General features: G+C 34.6%; 2 protein-coding genes across 3 annotated transcripts; both read left to right on the top strand.

Annotated features, from left to right (window-relative positions):
* Nucleotides 1-6,234: 6,234 nt before the first annotated feature.
* Nucleotides 6,235-13,268, top strand: LOC130711718 (probable aldehyde dehydrogenase). Its single transcript, XM_057561437.1, has 16 exons — nucleotides 6,235-6,479; nucleotides 7,050-7,129; nucleotides 7,481-7,584; nucleotides 7,977-8,044; nucleotides 8,761-8,818; nucleotides 9,011-9,124; nucleotides 9,565-9,648; nucleotides 9,824-9,928; nucleotides 10,149-10,262; nucleotides 10,507-10,638; nucleotides 10,728-10,817; nucleotides 10,929-11,018; nucleotides 11,968-12,177; nucleotides 12,290-12,400; nucleotides 12,796-12,875; nucleotides 12,958-13,268. The coding sequence occupies exons 1-16, from the start codon at nucleotides 6,403-6,405 to the stop codon at nucleotides 13,094-13,096; spliced, it is 1,656 nt and encodes a 551-aa protein (XP_057417420.1). The 5' UTR covers nucleotides 6,235-6,402; the 3' UTR covers nucleotides 13,097-13,268.
* Nucleotides 13,269-15,570: 2,302 nt separating this feature from the next.
* On the top strand, nucleotides 15,571-22,504 carry LOC130711716 (uncharacterized). Of its 2 annotated transcripts, none has more exons than XM_057561435.1 (13): nucleotides 15,571-16,404; nucleotides 16,516-16,672; nucleotides 16,981-17,084; nucleotides 17,202-17,303; nucleotides 17,999-18,068; nucleotides 18,570-18,625; nucleotides 19,254-19,304; nucleotides 19,616-19,720; nucleotides 19,848-19,892; nucleotides 20,275-20,374; nucleotides 20,803-21,005; nucleotides 21,721-21,807; nucleotides 22,082-22,504. In XM_057561435.1, the coding sequence occupies exons 1-13, from the start codon at nucleotides 15,709-15,711 to the stop codon at nucleotides 22,244-22,246; spliced, it is 1,941 nt and encodes a 646-aa protein (XP_057417418.1). In that variant the 5' UTR covers nucleotides 15,571-15,708; the 3' UTR covers nucleotides 22,247-22,504. The 2 variants fall into 2 exon arrangements, with proteins under 2 accessions (XP_057417418.1, XP_057417417.1); XM_057561434.1 differs by having other exon boundaries at nucleotides 16,981-17,093.
* The last annotated feature ends 1 nt before the right edge of the window (nucleotide 22,505 follows it).

Below are 22,505 nucleotides of genomic sequence, written 5' to 3'. Positions count from 1 at the left end.
ATAAAAATGGCTTCAATGTGCATATAGGCTACATATTTTTATAAGCACAATTTTTTTTACAAAAATATTAATGCAATTTAGAAGTTACATATAAATTAAGAGATTAATTTAGAAGAAGTTTAAAAATTTGTAACCTTCAAAATTGGTTTAAAATTCTAAATCAAAGTATCTAATCATGACACAAAAATAAATAGTTAAATCCAAGAGAAAAAACCATTCCACATCTATAACTCCATTCCCATTTGCTTACTATATAAATAACAAAAAAGTTTTCACCTCAACACACAATTTCCCACTCAAACATCTTTGTCTTTGAAACGATTTCTCACCCTTTCGCATTGTTGCATATGCCTCTGTCTCAGAAATAGATAACTTGGTTTGCAAAAGAACCATTGTTTATCGCCTTCTAAATAAGGCTGAAAGATGAAGATCGCAAGCATAATTCATCAAACTATGGATCTTCGACCAACGACACAAGTAAGTTTCGTACATATCAATTTTTTAATTCTTTCGTTTTTCATATCCAATTTTTTCAATAAGTTTAACATTCATGAATGCACCATTTTCATATAATGCCTAATTCTAACATAGAATCAAATCAATCGAGCCAAGGAACTTCTGTGAGGTTTCAACAATCTAACATTTCTAATCGTAAAACAACTTTTTATTTGATTTATGTTGTGCCGGTGCTTTTTTAATTAAATTGCTTTTATAAATTCTCTTAAAAAAAATCAATGTAAATATTTGTATAACACAACAAAACACAACATTGTGAATCTCCCATGTAAAGGGTTTGGCACGAAGCAGAAATTCACCGGTTCAGAGAAACCATGTCAACGGCGAAGGAACTTCTGCAAACATTCAACAACCTAACATTTCAAATGGTATGTTTCCAAAACAAAAAAAAAACAAAATTTTTCAGTTATTTTGTGTCGGTGCTTGATTATCTAACTTGCTTTTATATATTCCCTAAAAATTCTTTTAAATGGAAACATTTGAACCAAACAATGCAACATATGAAAGCACAACAATATGTATCTCCCATTTAAAGGCCTCGACACGAAGCCGAAATTCACAAGTTCGGAGAAACCATGTCAATGATATAAGAAGTAAGTATCTGCCATTTGATTAATTTAGGTTTTTTATTATTGCTACTAGATATTTATTAATAAAAAAATAATATAACATTTGACTAAAACCTTACCACACTATTTTAATTCAAAAATTCAATAGGTGGTCTAACTCAAAATGATATCACCTATTCACTAAAGTTTTCGCAACCTTGAGGGTAAAATAATAATTTAACAATTTATTATACTACATTGAAAATTTGAGTATAATTATTTTGATAAAAATGCAAATTATTCTCGCATATTCAATCACGACCGTTCGCTTCATAACAATCTCATTGTCCTTTTGCATCCCCAAATCTATTCACTAAAGTTTTCGCAACCTTGAGGGTAAAATAATAATTTAACAATTTATTATACTACATTGAAAATTTGACTATAATTATTTTGGTAAAAATGCAAATTATTCTCCCATATTCAATCACGACCGTTCGTTTCATAGCAATCTCATTGTCCTTTTGCATTCCCAAATCTATTCACTAAAGTTTTCGCAACCTTGAGGGTAAAATAATAATTTAACAATTTATTATACTACATTGAAAATTTGAGTATAATTATTTGGGTAAAAATGCAAATTATTCTCCCATATTCAATCACGACCATTCGTTTCATAGCAATCTCATTGTCCTTTTGCATTCCCAAATTTATTCACTAAACTTAATTGTAAAAATCAATGCATTCACATAGGGGTCCTAATAACCTTTGAATATACCTTCAATATTCTTTAGTTTTTTTCAACCTTCAATCTTCTGTAAAGCTTAAATTATAGGTATAAATACCTTTTTGTCCATACTTTTTTTGTCGGTTTTCTTATATGATTTTATAGATTTGTTGGTTCATTGATTTGTATGTGTTTCACTATGAATTTTCTTTTTTTGCAATTTTTAAATGCTTTTGTTCTTTTTGGATTCTGAATATTTTATACACTTTTCGGTGCTCTAAAACATCACAAATGTAGGTGTACATCCAATAGTGGATTATATTGTTTTTATGTCCATCAATCTTTTTTATTCGGATTCTTTCCTTTCTTTTTGGTACATCGTAGAGATAAATTACACCCTCTCGGGATCGACCTCTAGACCTCCTCTCCCCTATCTATATGCCCCCAGCTCTTACCACTTGAGCTATCATTAGTGACTCAGTTTTTTTCCTTAAATGTTAATCACTTCGCATGTTATAAAAAAACTTCACATTTTCTTTTTTGAAACTCTTCATATTTTCAAACATTAAGTGGATTAATTATTATATGAAAGACATAAAAAACATGAAAAATAAGATGATTTTATGTTGTAAATCACCCCAATTTAATTACTGTGATCAAAATAGTATCATAATTATGGAGTCATAAATATCTAATAAAAGAGTTATCTTTGTAACTTATATCCTACTTTATTTGCTTTATCGTCAATTAAGGTTTGTAACTGATATCCTACTCTATTAGTATTTGCCTCATATCTTATAAATGACCCAATTTCTTCTTCTTCTTATTTTTTAAAATTAATTTCTACTACATTTATGAGGTTCATTTTGACAATAAAATTCATTCAAATATTCATATTGTAAATGAGATATTACTCAACTTAATATTCATATGTTTTTTCGTTGATTTCAAATACTCTCATTAGGACACAATACTGTTTGAGCTGACAACATTAATATCATGGTGGCGTTAGGGCAAAAAATATGTTTAAAACTATGAAGGATCATCACATTGGGGTAAACATCAAACACAAGTGTGTTGAACACCTCATCTTTCACCTAAAACCTTAAAACATTAGGTGTATGGATCATCTTACTTATAAACATCTCAAAATTGTCATTTTATTTATATGTTCGACTTACTCACACTTGATAGTACCTTTTATAATTATTTGAATAAACAAAATAAAATTAACACAAGTTTTTTAAAATTTACAAACGACAAAAAAAATGAATATTCCCGTGCATCGCACGGGTAAAAAATACTAGTTGGGGGATAAAATAATGGCTTGATCCAGTTTTTGGTCATCAACCTTTGCCATAAATATGACTCTAGTCCCTCGCCGGAGCAAAGATGGGGATTGGTCCCCAATTTTTTGCAAAATAGTTGGTTTTCGTCCCTCCCGCCGTTTGGGTCAACGCCGGAGCTCCGCCAGCTGATGTGGCAGTCCATGTGGCATTGCCACGTCATTTAATGAATCCACTTGAAATTGTTCTTCTTTTTTCATTAAAAAAATGCCCATAAAATTGCCCACAAAATTATTCATCATCTTCTTCACCATCTTCATAATATTGCCAGAAAATCTTTGTTTTGATAAACATCATCTTCATCAAAATCTTCTCTCCAACCTTCATCTATGAACACCTCCATGAAATCAGAACACCTCAAGATCTGAAGAGAACCATGCCGTTCAAAATAGCACCTAGTGACCAACTTTTCCGAAAACAACACATGTACTAAAATCTAAAATAATCATTTCACAACCAATAATCTTTACCAGTTCTACATCAATAAATTGAGAAATAGATTCATTTACCCAAATTCAACTAACATGACGACTAGTGACGGATCCATGGATCTTTTTGTTGTGAGGGCAAGACACACATGTAAATTTAGAATGCTGAAAATATAATAATAATAGTAATACTATTAAAATTTTGAATTCATATCATAATTGTTTTCTACAAACTTATATATTTTGAAGTATAATTCTCTAGAAGCTATTACTAGGATGATAACATGAAATCTTTGACCTTAAACTACGATTATTATGAAGTTTTTATGAATCAAATTTCATAAAACATTTTTTCATTGACGAACCTAAAATTTTATCAAGTACTTAAGATTGAGAAGAAAATGATTGCCCTAATATTGATTTTCTTGAGAAACTTTTCTATTGCAAAAATAACATAACCGTAATTAGTTTCATACTCCTAAAAATATTAATTTAATGAAATAAGGAATAAAATAACTCTTATAATGTTTTTATTAATTCATATAATTGTAAGTTTTGTTATGCTGCAACTAATGTATTTTAAAAAATTAGCGATGATGAATGGTGATAGATATCCACCATCTATGTATCTATAAATCAACCTCACTCACCTATTGAGTGTTGAATGAAAGAAGGAAAATGGTTGGGATTTGGGGTTGGAGTTATGTTGTGAGCCATGATATAACCATTGGACAAAAGAAATGAAAGTGAAAGAATAGTGTATCTGGTGGACATTACTCAAGATTCAATAAACACTAAATAAAAAAATACTCAATTTGTTTACAAAAGTTTCAATTTTAAGCAATGTGGGATATAAGTGAGGGCAATTTTTATCAAAGGAATCATAAAAAACCACATACTTTTACTACTCAAATTTTTTTCTAATGTATTTTTTCAAAGGAAGAAGAGCGTCGCCGCGGTCACAACGAGGAGCAGAATCACCACTATCTTGCAAAGGTTGTCGGATACCCATGCGGAGAAGTTGAGGTTATTGGTTGTAGGCGTGGTTCTGAAATGGGGCTTTTGATTTGGATCTGAAATGGTTCTGATGTTGATAGGGGAAGTTGCGGTGGCTGTCCTCCATGGAGATGACGGTGACGGCGCGGCGACAGAGAAGAAACATGGCGACGACACGCGTTGCGATGGAAGGGCGAGTGGCTGCGCGATTCCGGGAGGAAAGAAAAAAGGACGACGCGATGAGAGAGGAGGAAAGAAGATGGTGGTGTACGTTGGGAAGGAGAAGAAATGGAGGTGGTGACTATGGTGATGGTGGGGGCCGCCGACTAGGAGAGAGGGGAAGAGTGGTGGTGGTAGCTGCCGGCTATGGAAGAGAGAAGCTGGGTTTCTTTTGAGTGTAGGAGAGAGCTGAAGATGAAGATGAGTTGGATCTGGTTTTAATTTTTTTTAAATGAAAAAGAAAAAAAAGCCACATGGACCTCATTAATTGATGTGGCAAGTGCCACATCAGTTGGCGGAGCTCCGGCGTTGACTCAACCGGCCGGAAGGACCAAAGTCAACTATTTTGCAAAAAATTGGGGACTAATCCCCACCTTTACTCCGACGAGGAACTAAAGCCATATTTATGACAAAGGTTAGAAACCAAAATAAGTGCTCAAATAAGTGCTTAAATTAATACCCAAATATACGAAAAAATGACACTTATCACTTAGGTATTCTAATGACTAATAAACTTAACTCTACTCCTAGGAATTAATATTAGATGATCAATCTTATTTCAAACACAAAATAATGTAGTTTCCGAACTTCCGCTAATAAGTCGAATCGAACAACACATGATTCAGGTGTACGTGCAAACTAGAACATAACATGAAGAGCATGCAAGAGAAAATCATCTCATCATGTAGTAGAATAGATACTTGTATTTTGTATAAAGAAATCAAAATGAGTGCATCATATTCAAAGGGCCGCATCCAATTTCAACAAAAGAGAATTAGCAATTCATATTCATGGATGATCTCATAGCTTAGAATAAGAAACTAACATGGAAGAGATAATTTGTAATGTCCTTGAAGTGTTCCCATCTTTTCGTGTATTCTGAAACTCAAGTCTTTGCTAACCTCCTCTTGTGTTCTCCCTTTAAAATCCTCTATTTTTCTCTCACTAGACTCTACAAAAACTTGTGAACATTTTCTTTTAAATAAAACATAAGTGGCTTCTCTAGCTTAGATCTTACTTCCTTCAAATCTCTTATTAATCGCCTTATTCTCGCTTATCGCCATCACTCTCGAATGCGAGACTTCATTTCTTCATATTTATCATTTTTAATTTATATTTTTAAAAGTTAAATATATGATACAACAACACATCCTTCTTTTTATTTTGGTTCATCGAAAAGATAAATTGCAATTTATCTTTTCAAGAATTGATCTCTGAACCTCATCACCTCAACCTATATGTTTTTTAACTCTTAAAGCTTAAACTATCATTCGGGAACATACTTCTTTTTATAAATAAATTTAAACTAAATCAAAATTATTTATTTTTACGAGAAAATCAATTTTATAAAAAAACAAAATTTGGTACCAGAATTTGTCATAATGTGCACATGTCATTATATGCAAGACCCATTCATATTTGATATTCTGCAAGTGCAACTGACTCATACATACGTGTTTCACATGTGTTGGCACTTTGCAGTATCTATCTAGAAGATTAGATTAGATTAAAAAACCCTACAAAGCCATCACAAATCATTTTCATTTTCTCTATAAATTGACTGCACTCAGTGTCACTGAGTTAGTTTCGCACAACCTAATCAAATTACCATCACGATCACCATGTTCAGGGTTTTGGTTACCAGAGCAGCAAGGGTTTCAGCTCCAACCAACCGCAATGCATTGGTTTCTTTCTCTCGGTATCAGTTTTTCTCTTCAATTGATAGCGAATTTGAAGTTAATTCGATTGTTAATGCTTTGCATGCTCATGATTCTGGTTTAGTAGTTCAGTTCCCTACTTGTTCTGTGATCTAGATGAGATAGATAGCCACTGGTTGCTTCTTGGAACTTTGATTCGTTTGTGTTTCTATGATCTGATTGATGATCTGTTTACAAAAATCTCATGTTCCTATGAGTTGAAGGTTGAGATTCAAGCTGTTAGTTAGAGAACATTTTGAAATGTGAAGCTTAAAAAGAAGAAAAAACACTTAATCTGACTAACTGACTGAGGAATAAGCGATCTAGCTATGGCATCATGATAATTCATAATTGTTTAGTTAACCAACTGATATGGGTGCAAGGATAGCCATTTGGAATTTCATCATATTTATAATTTTTTTAGAGAAAGATATAATAAGTATTAGCTTTTAACTGGTGATTCTTTGTTTTTTTCTGAAATAGCTTATGACTGTATTTTCATTATACAATTTTTAAAGCGAAGTCTAATTATGTGTTTTGAGCGCTAAATTCATTTCTGCAATGTCCTGCAGGTATGCTCATTCATTACAGTTTGCTACTGTAGAAGCAGAAGAGGTATCAGGCTCAAGGCCTGCTGAAGTTTTGAACTTGGGTAGGTCTCACAACCTCTGATGTTTTTGTCATTTTCGTACAGGCATTACTATTCTTAAGAATAACATAATACTCGTGATAATGTTGATGAATAAAGACTGTAAAAGGTTGCTGTTGTTAAAATTTACTTGTTTTATTTTTTCCCTATGATTCTGTATGTAAGGTGTCAAACCTGCTGTTCAAGTATTTAGGAAACCATTTCTTTTCTTCATTTATTCATCAAAGTCTGAATTATACTAAGTGATGTTGTAAATTTCTGCACAACATGTTTTTCAATTAACTCAACTTAAATTAAACTTATTGTGCCATGCTTCATTGACTATCGCTGTGTATGTGTTGTTGTCACTTTCAGTGCAGGGTAAATGGGTAGGATCTTCAAACTGTAATACAATTGTGGATCCTTTAAATGGAGACTCATTTATTAAAGTTGCTGAAGTTGATGAAGCGGGCATTCAGGTACATCTATAATTAAGTATTTGTCTGGTTGGCTTAATATTTTATATTGAGATGTGTTCCTTTTTGTTGCCCATGCTGTTGAGTTTGAATTCAACTAATATGTATTCAAGGATGTACTCTTTTATTACTTCCTCTGTTCCTCATTCATTGTGTCTTTCGAACTAATAAATATTGAGTGCCTCAGGCATTGTTTATCAATCACCACTCAGCAGAACTGTTGTTTCAATATGATGTTGAAGTCTTAACCTCTGTGTGTGAGACAGGGTTCTCACCATTTTATGAGAAAGAAAGAAAATCAGTTTGACGGCTATTGATGGGTCGTTGATTGAAATTCAACAGTTGTTTTGAGACAGAGATCTTGACTAAAATTTAACTTTTGTTTGACATATCAGCCCTTTGTGGAAAGCTTGTCCAGCTGTCCCAAGCATGGTTTACACAATCCTTTTAAGGCACCAGAGAGGTATGTGCAGATTGAACTTCTTATTTTCTCCATTTCCTTTCTAGAAACATATAAAAAGTTCCTCCCCCCCTTGGATTAATGATTGTCATCTAGGTCAAAAAACCACAAATTGCAGGCCACCTCATCCTTTAATATAAAAACTCTGCCTTTTGTTGTCTATTATATGATATTGTTGTCCAAGTGGGTTCTTTTGCTGAGGGAGGATATAGACTATTCCTGGAGGTTTTGGCCTTTTAACAATGATACAAATTTACATTTGGATAGAAAACAATACAACACAACAATTTAGTTACTTTCTTTTTGAAATAGAATGTGAGGTGATTTTCAGATGGTTGGTTTGCAAGGTGTTAAGGGAAGTGCTAATCCTTTTCTTTTATGTTTCCAATTCCAATTTTTGTGGCTAAACAAGGATTGGATTACAGAATGAACTTTCACCTTTCAAACTTTTGCTAAGAGGAGGAACTAAGGGTTTGAGGGAAATAATTTTTTTTTTCATCTCTTGCTTTCTTTTTGAATTACAAAAACGCCACTTCTTTCTGAAGCTACCTAAGATAAGAATGAGAATAAATAAACATTTTACTGTCAACATTTGTCATTTTCACTTCAAGAATGCAACCAGCTCATACATTTGAGTTAACGTGACATGAATCCTCATAATCATATTTTGGCCATCCCTATTAAGTCTGAAGTAGGTATTTTTGACAAACCTTATGCAGATATCTTATGTTGGGAGACGTAACTACCAAGGCAGCTCACATGCTATCGCTTCCTAAGGTATTTCTAACAAATTTTTTTATATTACTTTATTGAATTTATGAGAGATTAGAAAGTTGTTTAATCCATGTAACCAACCATATCTTGTCGGCGAAGACTTTGGCTGTTGTATGTTACTTGATGGAGTTATGTTGTCACCTGTTGCATTCAAATCTACTAAACTTGATGTAAATTATTCTGCGTGACTCTCAGGTTTCAGATTTCTTTACAAGGCTTATACAAAGAGTTTCTCCAAAAAGTTACCAGCAGGCTCAAGGGGAAGTTTATGTGACACAGAAGTTTCTGGAAAATTTTTGTGGAGATCAGGTACATCAATATAAAAGACATGTTTGGTGCTAAATTAGTGAAATCCCAATTCCCAAGTACAAATATGTCATTCTCTGATATGGAATGATGGTAGAACCTAAATTGAAAGTCATCTATATCAAAATAAGACATGTTGGTGCTAAATGAGTGAAACCTCAAGTACAAAAATCTACTCTGATACAGAATTACGGAACAACCTAGATTGATATTCATTTTTTCTTGGTTACCCTTGACTGGTAGATTTGATCATTTTCCTTCTGAATTCTATCATTGAAGCCTGGATTCATCTTTACTAGAATAGTTTAACCCTGGCACGCATACACACTACACACAATGAACTAACATTTTCTTATGTGGTTTCCCTATTGAAGTACAACGTTCATACCATTCCTTTAGTAATTTCTTCTTTGTCCTTGTTCATTTCAAAAAATCCTTGGCAGGTTCGGTTCCTGGCAAGATCTTTTGCAGTACCTGGAAATCATCTTGGGCAACAAAGCCATGGTTTTCGTTGGCCATATGGTCCGGTAAGGATTACGTTTTATTTTAGTTTAAATTGGGATAACTTGTTCTGAAGGGAAAAAATAGTGTCAGTCTCACCATGTTTTATTTCTGATTTGGAATTGAAAGTGCACGTGAAGCTGTTGCGAAGTTCCCCTTCCAATACCTGTGTAATCCTAAAGCTGAAAGTGTGTTCTGCAGGTGGCAATTATTACTCCTTTTAATTTTCCCTTGGAGATTCCAGTCCTTCAGTTGATGGGTGCACTTTATATGGGAAACAAGCCAGTCCTTAAAGTCGATAGCAAGGTAACTTTCAGCTCTGATTTTGGCAGACTTATATGACATCACATCTAATACAAAATTGATATGAGTAGGCTAGCTTCTAGACTACATGAAATATGAATAACAGTTAGTTATGGTAAAAATAATTGTGATTATATTATGTTAGGTTTTGGTTAAATTAATTTTATTTGAGATTCAAATATTTATGTACTTGACTCTGAATTATTAATTTGAATTATTGTAGGTGAGCATTGTTATGGAACAAATGTTGCGCCTTCTTCATAACTGTGGTTTACCGGCAGAAGATGTAGACTTCATAAATTCTGATGGGAAGGCAATGAACAAGCTGTTACTGGAGGTTGGTTGTTTGGTACCTTCTTTTTGGCATGCAGAGGATTCTGTAAAACAATATTGTTCCCGAAATATTACCGCTTCACTTTATGGTTTCACCTCATGATTATCTCAACTTTCAAGTCATATTGTTGACCTTATAAGATGTTATTGTCTTTTGAGCTCCTTTATTTTGTGATAATCATATATTTGTATCTGTATGCGACTACATGTTCCTCTCACATAATGATAACGATGTTGTGTTTTTACAGGCAAATCCACGAATGACCCTTTTTACTGGTAGTTCAAGAGTTGCAGAGAAGTTGGCTGGTGATTTGAAGGGCCGCATTAAATTGGAAGATGCTGGATTTGACTGGAAAATACTGGGCCCTGATGTCCATCAGGTTTCTTACGATTTTTTTGTGGATTTCAGAATGGTATTGACTCAGTATTCAGTTCTATAATAGTTTATCTACTATTTTTTTTATTGCAGGAAGATTACATTGCATGGGTCTGTGACCAGGATGCATATGCATGCAGTGGTCAGAAGTGCTCGGCACAATCATTGTTATTTGTGCATGAGGTCAGTTATTCGTGGTTAAATATCCTCAAGAACTAGGGTGAAGTTGTAATGTTGAAGTATTTTGATGCATCGACTTTGCTAACTCCAGGGTTTTGATCTCCATTTGTGCAGAACTGGTCTAAGACATCCTTAATATCTAAGTTGAAAGATCTTGCTGAGAGAAGAAAGCTAGCAGACTTGACTATTGGTCCAGTTCTCACTGTAAGTATTGATGTTTATTTATTTTCGCCCTTTGTATATTGATCTAGGATTTAACATTTAAAACTGTTTCGGTGCCCCCCCACCCTTGAAGTTTATGGAAGTTTTCTCTTTAAGGTGTTTAAAGTCAAATCTGCTTTGTAATCCTTTTTTAACTTTACATGAATGGAGTATAGAGTATTTCCGTAAGTTACGCGCAGTAGTTTTAATGATCATCAACCCTTTTACTTCACAATATGAAAGATCATGCTTAGAGAAGAAAGCTAGTGGACTTGACAATTGGTCCAGTCCTCACAGTAAGAATGTTTGTTTCCTCCCTTTTATCTAGGATTTGACTTTTAAAATTGTTTTTGTGGACCCTTTGAAGTTTATGAAAATATTTTTGAGGTGATGAAAGTGAAAACAACTTTGGAATTCTAGACAAGCTATATGCAATAGTTTTAACGATTGTCGTCCCTTCTACGGAAAAATATAGACAAGCTACCCATGCTTTTGTGTAATAGTTAAGTCACTGCTTTCAGGTTAAATACCAAATCCTGCCAGCTATCACAGTTGATTTGTCCTCAGCCATTTAGATCTATTTGCTTTGAATTGATTAACGGAACTGTAGAAGTTTGGACACTGATTTGTGTTCATTTATTTATATAATTTGATTAATGGTAGTATAGTACATCTGTGATAATGACTCAAATTTAGTGTTTGTGTGTTGTTAGCTGATGTAGGTTCTAAATTATTTGTTTGACGTTGTTGGTGGATGCTGAACCCTTATATATAAAAGAATGAAGTAGTTTTTAATAAACCATTTCTTCCTGCAACCATCCAGGATGGTATAATATTTTATTTAGTAGCTAATTTGCCAATTCATTGCTGGCAGAACAATTACAATTGTCTACTTTCTTTCATGAAATGCCAGGCTTGAAATTCTTAATTTTTCTTTTCTCATATGTTGCAGGTTACAACAGAGACAATGCTAGAACACGTGAATAAATTACTTGAGATACCAGGGTCAAAGCTTCTCTTCGGTGGTCGACCTTTGGAGGACCATTCAATTCCATCAATTTATGGTGCTATTAAACCAACTGCTGTTTATGTTCCTCTTGAGGAAATTGTGAAGGATAAGAATTATGAGCTAGTTACAAAAGAAATATTCGGACCTTTTCAGGTAATGAAAAAGGAGACTTGGAGCATGAAAATAGACTTCTGAATTCTCCTATGCCTTCATAATATCAGTCTGCTCTTATGGGGAGATAAATAATTTTTATTTATCTTTGCAGATTGTTACTGACTACAAAAGCAGTCAACTATCAATTGTGTTGGATGCTTTGGAGAAAATGCATGCCCATTTAACTGCTGCTGTAGTTTCTAATGATCCTTTATTTTTACAGGCAAGATTTTTATGATTCAAAATTTTCTTGCTATGGATGTATGTAGTATGATGCAGTTATCAATTCTTAACCAGGTCTCAATGTTTATATCAAATCAGAAACTAAATACTCTGTTGATTTTATATTTCATTCATGAAACCACGTTATAGTTGTTTAGGATAATGTGTAAAAGTATATTCTACATATAAAATCAATTGCTTGCAAGATTTTTGTGGTAAATAATAGTTTAACTCCTCTGAAGTTGAAATGTCCCACGATTTCTCATATATCCAACATGCTACTTGCTTGTAAACCACATAAATGAGTGAATTATCTTTTGTAATTTTTTCATAACTGTGTTTTATTATATATATGCTGCATTGTGTATCTGATTATTTGCTGCTAAACATTTACAGGAAGTAATTGGCAAATCAGTCAATGGTACTACTTATGCTGGTCTAAGAGCAAGAACAACTGGAGCTCCACAGAATCACTGGTCAGTGGATTTTGTTAACCTGATTTTCTTGTAGGTTATAAAAAATTGATGTTTCAATATATTGAAAATAATGTTATTGTAGGTTTGGACCTGCGGGTGACCCTAGGGGTGCAGGAATTGGAACACCAGAAGCCATAAAACTAGTGTGGTCTTGTCACAGAGAAATTATCTACGATATTGGACCTGTGCCAGAACATTGGGAAATTCCTCCATCAACTTGATTAATCTTAGTTATGAAAGGAGTTGAGGTATAGAGATTAGAAATGTAGTTAAATAACAGAGACTTACATTTTTAGATTTTTCTATTAGGCTTTTCTCTGACTAATGTATTTGATGTGATCCGTGGCATTTTTAGATTTTAAAATAATTTTAAAATAGTTGAGTTTCGATTAATCTTAAGTCTTAACTCGTTTCAAACAAAAAATCTGAGTCTTAACTAAAGTAATGTAAGTTTAGAAACTTACATTACAAAACTTACATTACAAACTGGACGGTTGCTCACTACTTCACTAGTCACTTTGCACAATTAAGATTAGAAATTGTTAACAATTTATCACTTTATTTATAGAAGTACTAAGAAAGTAAGATTATGAATGGATGAGACACTAAAAAACTTAACAATATAGTGGGAAAGTTGATTTTATATTTTCGTTTTGTGATGAGAACTAGTATCATTGTCAAATGGAGAAATATTGTATTTTTTTTTAAAACTAAGAAATATTATAAATATACATAAATTGAGAAGTCATATGGGTTGTATTGAACCCTCTAGGTGCAAAGATATATTTTAGGTCTCCCCAGCCCAGATGGAGAAGAAATAGGGTGGGGTGCATGCTTTAGATTTTTTCGTTATTGCCCTTAGTTGGGTCCAAAAGTGTTTTTCCTGCTAGTTGTATGTAGTTGGGTAAAATTGTCTTTTAAAACAAAAAGAATTTCTCTTCTATTTTTATTATAACAACCTATGAAATATATTCCATTCTAGTCTCCTTCTCTCTACTAATTTATTTTCCTATCACTTTCACTTATAAACCAAACAAATTAAAGCAGAAAAGTAGTTTTTTTAAATAAATGGTACGCCTAGGAGTACATGTTAGCTGTTGGTGGCCCATGCTCATGCTAATCTAGGTGGTTCATCTATGTGGGCCATGCTCAATAGCTAATGAAAAACAGAAATGTTCCTATCTTGGGTTTATTTTTTATTGTTTATTGTTTTATTGTTTTATTACATTTATGAAGTGTTATTATATAAAGGTGGTGTGTCCCCCGAATGATAGCTTAAGTGATAAGAGTTATGGGATATACAGGTTGGCTGAGGGAGTTCAGGGTCCAATCCTTAAATTGTGCAATTTATCTTCCGAAATATCAAAAAAATATAAAGGTGGTGTGCCTAAATGGTGCATCATCATGTCTTGTGAAATAGTGGGATTGGTGAGAAAATTATGCATCCCCACAAAGCATTAGTGGCAATAATTAACATTAAGAATTGACATTTTTTTATTAAAAGAACCGAGACTTTAACCACCACTCTAAATACAAACTTTTTAGTGTGAAATTCTAATATTTAAAAGTTGATGTTAGTTGTCACATTATGAAATTACATATGACGTTGATGAGTTGAATTATATTTAAGCGCATAAGTTCGTAACAAATTATGCTAATGTAAACTTGCATCTTAATACTTGCTCCTTCTTACTCTTTAGATTTTGGGATTCATAGCTAATGATGACAACTAACAAAAATATTAATACAAATTCTGATATTACAACACATTTATAGTGTCTAACATCTTAAGTCAAGTAGGATTATTATTTTAACGATGCGATTAGGCCTCTTGTAGCCATTTCTAAAGCTCTTTTTTATTTCCCCTTCCATCATATTCAAACATTCTAGATTGATGCTAGAGAGCACTTTCTAAAGCTTCCAGCGTACTTTCATCTCAAATAGGGGCTAATAGCGCACTTACATCTAAGAGCTTTACACCATGGCAGTGAAGCTTCCAACACATGGTAACAAACAATGGATTGATGGAAAACAACAAGAAATGGTATATTGTGACAGGCCATACCAAACACTCGTCGTATTGAGGGATGAAGCCAATACAACGCGGAGGCGAAGGATGGATATATGACAAAGAATATCAGAGGCAAAACAAGAGAGTGATATGTGAGACAGATCGATGCTGATAACCGAGGAATGATGACACAAAGAGTATCAGATGCACCCCTCTCAAGATAGGGAAGAGAAGGAAAGAAGATGCGACATAAAAGTTAAGGTTTATTTCAGTTCAAGTGAAGTGAACGAATGATAAGGCTGAGTGAAGTGAAGCTAGGGTTACTACCCTCGTAAATGCTCTCTCGCTCCCTCACTTCTTTATACTCGTAAGAATTGGGCTTGAAAAAAAAAAGACTAATATCACTATCCCAAACCGAAACTGACCGCACCAAACCATGTGATACCATTTCATGCACTTGACCCAACTCATTCACTTAAAAAAATTGTCAGTTTGCTCAGGTTCGGTGCGGGTTGAAATGTTTTGAACAACCCTAATATCATATATTAGCCGAGAATTAAGTGAGTTGACACATTAATCCAGTATTTCATTCCTTAAACAAGTGGTTGAGGTTTAATTTCCAACTATTGCAAATGAAAAAAAGTAAAAAACTCATGATGAGTTTTATTTCTATCCTTAGTGCGAGATAAGTCAAACCGGTTGTGAGATGCTTGACAGGCAAAGAACGCGCTCTCCCTCCGTGAATTCTGATTCCAAAATCAACCACATTCAACTGCTAGGGTTCTTCGTAACAGTGTCACTATTGATCGGTGAACCTCCACAATGGATCATCAATGGCGTCCCAATCCCAGACCAATTCAATTCCAACCCAATGTGTGTCCTACCTGCTCAATCTCACACTTCCCCTTTTGCCCTCCCCCACCGTTCACCTCTCACCCTTGCTGGCCGCCGCACCACCCCAATTATCACCTCGCCGACGCCGATAGAAACTTCAAGCGACCCAGAATCATCGACGAACCTTTCTCCGAAGACGAGCGGAGATTGAAGCTGATTCGCGATCACGGTCTCAACCCTCCGCAACCTCCACACCACCACGGTTACGTTACACCACCCTTGCCGCACCACCACCACCAGCAACAACAACCTAATCAAAACGGGTTTCATTCCGATTCTCATCTTCACTACCCATTGCGTGGAATTCATCATCCTCATCAACAAGGACCTTATTACCATGAACACGCACAACCCCACGATTTTCGTCCCTCTATCAATGAATCACTGCATGCGCACGAGGCTAATTTTCCTCCAAATCAGAAGCTGAATGGGCACTATCACTATCCTTACCCTCCTGGAAGCAGTGGCAGTTTTTCTGAGAACATGGGTCAAATGGAAGGTTCAAGATTCTTCAGGGGCCAGCCTCCTCTTCCTTCTTCGCCACCGCCTCCACTTCCAATGGATCCACCCATGAAAGCATACTTTTCTCCACCCAAGCAGCCACCTTCTCTTTTTCCTGTTCATGTGAGTTCCAGAACCCCAGCCTTATATGATCTGATATTGCTGTTGGATTTGTACTCTGGAGTCTTTGATTGTGCTTTGTTTGTTTTTAAGTGTTTGTTTCTTTTTTTGCAGGAACCCTCAAAGCAGTACTTGGGAGATGCCCAATCTTTTTTGCGAAATCAGTTGACTGCTGAGAAGCCTAAGTTTGTTGATGCCTCCCACTTGTTTCGGCATCCGCATAGAGCTTCTCGTCCTGATCATTTTGTGATCATACTTCGAGGTCTTCCAGGTGTGCTTTGTGTTGCTGTTTCATTGATTGTATATTATTTGCTATTTGCGATTGGTGGTTGAGGGTTGTTGAAAATCTGTTACATTTGTGAATTGTTGATCTCATGTAAGTTGACCCTGTTTGATGCCGGTTTACAAGGGCTTAGGTAGTTTTTCTGCGTATATAAAGGGAATTGGAATAGAGTGGAAGGAAAAATTCATGAGAAGACTTTTATGGTTATTTTGTTTTCACCAGAGACAGCCATTTCATGGCCATTTTGCATGTGGTTTGTTTACCTGCTGGCTGCTGCATGTTTGTGTCCTTTTCAGGTAGTGGTAAGAGTTACTTGGCAAAGATGTTGCGTGATCTTGAGATTGAAAATGGTGGTGATGCTCCACGTATTCATTCTATGGATGATTATTTTATGACTGAGGTGGAAAAGGTTCATGAGCATACATTCTTGCTTTTTTGGTTTTGACTAAACATTCTTAGAATTGTTATGTATGTTCTGGTGGATGCTGTATTAATAGTTGTATGTTCTATTGAAAAGGTGGAGGATAATGATGCATCGAAGTCTTCAAGTTCAGGCAGAAACAAGAAGGCTGTAAAGAAAAAGGTCATGGAGTATTGTTATGAACCTGAAATGGAGGAGGTAACTGTTACATATATTGAGCTGTGCTCTTTTTTTGAAAAGTATATATGTTTTTTATTTCATCAAGATTTCAGATGCTTGCTGTCATTTGTTTAGGTTTGTACTTTCTAGTACTGGATTTGTGTCCCTGCAAATTTCCTCTGCTTTGGACTGAGTTGGGGAAAGAGCTAGAGTGTGGACACTATAGGACTGAATTGTCCATGTTTATTGCTTATCTTAGAACTTATTTTGTTAAAAATGTTTGAGTGAGGAAGAGCATCATCTTAACACAGTCGATTTGGGTTTGAGGCTTTTGTATGTCCACCGATTTTCATTTATATGCATTTCAAAATTCATTCTGAAAAATCATGAATTTGTAAAAAATGGGGCATATGGGAGCTGGCAAGGGGAACCTAATAGTTGTAATTCAGAGTGTTTGTGACTTAGGAGCTGAATTATGTTATATGGTTGTAAATTGAAAATTAGGTCATTAAAGCCTGGTTGCAGCCATGCAGGAAATTTCTTTCTTTATTTTGGATATTTGTCATCTATAAATGTTTGTGCCTCAGAAAAACTGTGTAATTCAGATTTTCTGTGCTCTAATATGTCCTCTTGTTTGTAATACATGTTTGCTTCAAGTTCTCTGCAAATACTATTATATGCACTTAACTACCAGAACTGCTTATGCTCTTCTTTTCATACTCCCGTTTTGGCAGGCTTATCGGTCAAGCATGTTGAAAGCATTCAAGAAAACAGTTGAGGAAGGAGATTTTACCTTTGTTATTGGTATGCATCTTCTAGATATGATAGCTAAATTCTTCTTAAAACATAACATTTCTACTATTTAGGGTATTAACATAAATTGAGGTCTCAGTTTGCTCTGGATGGAAAATCTTGCGTTTTGTTCTGAGCTACATACTCATTATTGTGACATTGTCTGTGGATTTCTTCTTATATAATTGTACGGAGTACTGACCTGTAGACATTATCTCCTTTGGTTGAAGTGTTTATGTGAAATTACCTGAAGTCCTAGTTTATTCAGAAAACCAAAGTAAAAAAAAGTTTTCTTAGGTGAATTATAACAACTTAAGCATAGAAGTCATAGGAAGTGGTTGAGGGATCTATGCTGGCTGTTATAGAATATATTAAGTTCAATCACGTAGTTTCCTTTTAGATTAAGTGGTGAGTGATGCAGTGCCCATGCACTGCCTATGTGTTCACTAACTACAAATGCAGTTTTATTCGACAATTGACCCTTTTCTTGGTGGTATTTGTGCCTCGCCTTAGTGGATGACCGCAATCTGCGGGTAGCTGATTTTGCTCAATTTTGGGCAACTGCAAAGGTATGCCCTGAATTCTTTCTTTCTCACAACTTCTGCCATGTGTGCTCAAGACAACTAACAATATCTTTGTAAAACTCTCCATTAGCCCTCTGTAGACATATGTTTAATGCGCCGACGGTTTATCTAGTTTTGTTAAACTTACATATAAAGTTTCTTATGACGATTCTATAGGGGGTAGTAGCAAACAGAGGGTAAGAGGTTATACAACATTTAGCGTAAATAATTTTGAATAACTAAGCTTAACCACTGAAAATCCTCATTATTTTCTTACGCCCTACTAGTTGTTTGTCTTGTGTAACTTGGGACTTTGTATAACCCATATTATTGCACAAGGAAGTTAAAGAATGGATATCGAAGTGTTTTCTTTAGATGGGGAGGTTACTTCCTGTACCATTTGCTTTATATAAAATGAGCTGCCTCCTACTGAAGTTCCCCCCCTTCTGTAACTGAATTTTATGCTGATTTTGTTTGAACTTTGAAGTGCATGCATATGCCAGTGGCCTCTGTACTGTTACGATGATGGATATTTATTTCATGTCCTAAATAGATATTTGAATTAGAGAGCAAGCAAATGAAATTTGTTTGTTCAATATGTTTCCTTGCTCATGGATATTCCTCTTCCTTTCAGAGATCGGGGTATGAAGTTTACATTCTAGAAGCTACTTACAAGGACCCTGCGGTGTGTTTTTTTGTCCTTTGCTAAGAAACATTGTGTATCATTTTTTCTTTCTATTAGTCTTACTACCATCTGATTATTATTATTGTTTCTTGCAAAAGTAAAAATAACTTCTTAATTGGCAATTTAAAATATTTCATTGCATGATGAGAGAACTTCTCCATGTTTTTTTACTGTTTTCCTTTCAAAATATGGGATTAACTCTTTGGTTTCAAGTGTTTGCTTGTTTTCGTGCCGATTAATGACTGAGTGGGTCCTCTTATCTGAGCAATTTTTTTAACTATAATGTGGATTTTATATTTTTCTCTATTTAGGGTTGTGCTGCGAGGAATGTCCATGGATTTACACAGGAAGACATAGAAAAGATGGCTGGGCAATGGGAAGACGCTCCATCATTGTATATGCAGCTTGATATGAAGGTTTGCTGTAAATTTGGTATTATTTGTATGAAAATGTTTTGGCATTTTTAGGCTATAACTGAAAATAGTGTAACTTGAACAGTAATGGTTTCTTAACCTCATTGTGTTTCTTTTACTCACTTGACAGTCATTATTTCATGGAGATGATCTAAAGCAAAGCAAGATACTGGAGGTAATTGTAACTTTTAGATATATTTTCCCTTTGACCTTTTGTTTGTAGCTGCCTTGATCAGAACACTAAACAGAAGCGATAAACATAATACTATGGTTTTTTCTAAAGCAAAGTAACTGCCGAGTAATGTAAAGTAAATGAGTTATGGCATATCATCTAGCTTTGCACAGCATACATTAAAGGGTAATGAGCTCTGTGAAGCTTATGGGTCTGAACATGTCATTTTTATTTATCCCATTTAGTGCTACATTTTTAGCATAATAGTAGATTTTGAAGGGATTTTAAAGATTTCACCTTGGACTTGTCAAGAAGAAACCTTCCCTAGTAGGACAATAATATAGCACTGCCTGGACTGACTGGTTTCATATGACATATATTGCAGGTTGACATGGATATGGAAGATGATCTTGGTGAGGCTTTACCTGCAGTGCAAGGAAGAGAAGCTGAGACAGTTGTTAACCCTCCAGTCAGGGATGATGCAGGTAGTGTGCTTTAACCCATTAATGTTTGTATGGCTATGTTTATCTATGGTGCTAATGATTTGGTATCGTATTTCCTGGGCGCATCTTATCAGTTATCACTGATACCCAACTGTAACATAGTTGTCTATCTTGTTGCAGCTTCTTGTTTTTTGTTTCCTCAGTTTTGGGTTGTGCCCTTTCTTTTTAATGTGTAAAATTATAATGTTGTCAAGTATCAACCCTTACCTCCTATCATTGGTATTCGGCTTCTCAATTTGTATGTTGTCAGTAAAAATGCAGCCATTTTCAACTTTTGATATAAAGCCAGTATCACTTAGTATATCCTGTGCGTATACAGTATCATCTTTGAATTATAATTTAATGAAGTTTGTATGTTTGTGTTACTTTCGTGTCTTTCATGTTTATGTGATTAGCTCTTTGAATTTTAGGTCCTGTAAAGGATGGAAAAAGATGGAGTGCTGAAGAGGAACATGTAATGGAAGTCAGAGAATTGGGTAAAAGCAAATGGTCAGAAGATTTTGCTGAAGATGACATTGTTCACACTGAAGGTATGAAGGGCAATATTAATGCTCTTTCTGGGTTAATTCATCAATATGGCAAGGAACAAAAATCTGTACATTGGGGTGACCAGGTATGACGTGTATTTAATGATGTTGTCTGAAAGCTTACAAAGTAACATTTAAAGTCTGTCACAACCTTAATACTTTGGTAGCAAAAATTTGCGTTCTCGTTTAAATTCTTTTTAGGTTACAATACAAATTCTTGGGAGGGGGTGGTGCAGGGATTGAACTGAGACATCAAGTATACAATAGTACAGACGGTGTTCAGTACCATGTGTGTCATTAGCTAATTGGTTCTTAATTTTTCAGATTCTAATATATATATATATGTACATATTTGTTTTTCTAGATGCATTTTTACTATCCTTTTTCTACTCTGCTCTCATCTCGTTGATTGCATTTTTTAATCTTTGCTTCTTTTAGGCATGTCGGACACTGCAATATAGAAAGGGAAATTAGTCAAACCGTTATAAATAATCAAAGAGTGTCCTTTAATTATTAAGTTTGGTATTGTATTGAAACCCAGCTACAATAGAAACAGGGGTACAACCTGCTTTTGTGGGTTTCGTTATGAACTGAAATCATCTGTCCCCTTCTTTGTCCCTCCTATTGAAAAATAATGCATCCCTTAAAATTTCCCCCTTTAATTAGTATAATATTCTCTCTTTTAGTTCAGAGGGACAAGACTATGGACAAAAAAGGGGACAAGTGATTTGATTTCTTTCATTATAGGCAGTTGCTTAATCTCAGCATCCCCGCCCCCTTTCTTTGCAATTATCTTTTCAGGCTGGCAATACAGGGTTTTCAATTGGCTCTGCCAGGAAGGTAAATGCTTTGTCTTTAGTGATTGGACCTGGTGCTGGATACAACCTGGTTAGTTGTTTGACTTCCTATTTCTTAAATTTCAGAAGCATCATTTACTGTTATTTAGTTGTCTTTTTCTTTTTGTTATTTCTGATAATCTATCTGAGCCAGACATTTGGTTGATATTTGTACATTTTCTTCCTATCTTTTTTAAGAAGTTTATCCGTTGTTTGACTCTTAAGCAATTCTTTTTACTCTACTATTTTCTTAAACAAGGATGAAAATCTTGTTTGTTTCCATGGTAAAGATATTTTAGACCATTTTATTCCGTATTTATGTACAGAACACAAATCCATTACCACAAGAGGATAGTTCAACCCGTAATAGTGCAGAGCCAAAGAAGAACAACACATTTCAAGATCGAATCCGGGCTGAACGTGAATCTTTCAAAGCTGTTTTTGACAGGAGACGGCACCGGATTGGTGGTCTTAATGTGGAGGATGATTGATTCGGAATTTTGGCTTACTTGTGATTCATACAGCTATGTTGAATTTATATACCTTCCATGTATTGGACTAGTTTAAGAAAAGAAGAAAGTTGAATCGTTTGGTTAGCTGGAAAAGCAACATGCTATCCCCAGCCTCAACTTTTGTAAAATGATGTAAAATTTTAGCAAAAAGGTTGATATGAGGGGGATGTGTTTTCTAACCCTTTGTAGACATTGAATATTTTTTTCGTCAGAAATGGAAATAGACTCTTGTTGCCAT

This window comes from Lotus japonicus, chromosome 4 (assembly GCF_012489685.1).
Source record: "Lotus japonicus ecotype B-129 chromosome 4, LjGifu_v1.2".
NCBI lineage: Eukaryota > Viridiplantae > Streptophyta > Magnoliopsida > Fabales > Fabaceae > Lotus > Lotus japonicus.
The sequence above is the reverse complement of the archived record's forward strand: the minus strand, read 5'-3'. Positions and strand labels throughout refer to the sequence as shown.

Excerpts from the sequence above, each read along its gene's own strand:
- LOC130711718 (XM_057561437.1), top strand. The coding sequence starts at position 6,403 with ATGTTCAGGGTTTTGGTTACCAGAGCAGCAAGGGTTTCAGCTCCAACC. Across the intron at positions 8,045-8,760 it reads CCTTTTAAGGCACCAGAGAG|ATATCTTATGTTGGGAGACG; the intron begins GTATGTGCAGAT and ends AACCTTATGCAG. Across the intron at positions 9,649-9,823 it reads TTCGTTGGCCATATGGTCCG|GTGGCAATTATTACTCCTTT; the intron begins GTAAGGATTACG and ends TGTGTTCTGCAG.
- LOC130711716 (XM_057561434.1), top strand. The coding sequence starts at position 15,709 with ATGGATCATCAATGGCGTCCCAATCCCAGACCAATTCAATTCCAACCC. Across the intron at positions 17,094-17,201 it reads TTATGACTGAGGTGGAAAAG|GTGGAGGATAATGATGCATC; the intron begins GTTCATGAGCAT and ends TCTATTGAAAAG. Across the intron at positions 19,721-19,847 it reads ATATGCAGCTTGATATGAAG|TCATTATTTCATGGAGATGA; the intron begins GTTTGCTGTAAA and ends CTCACTTGACAG.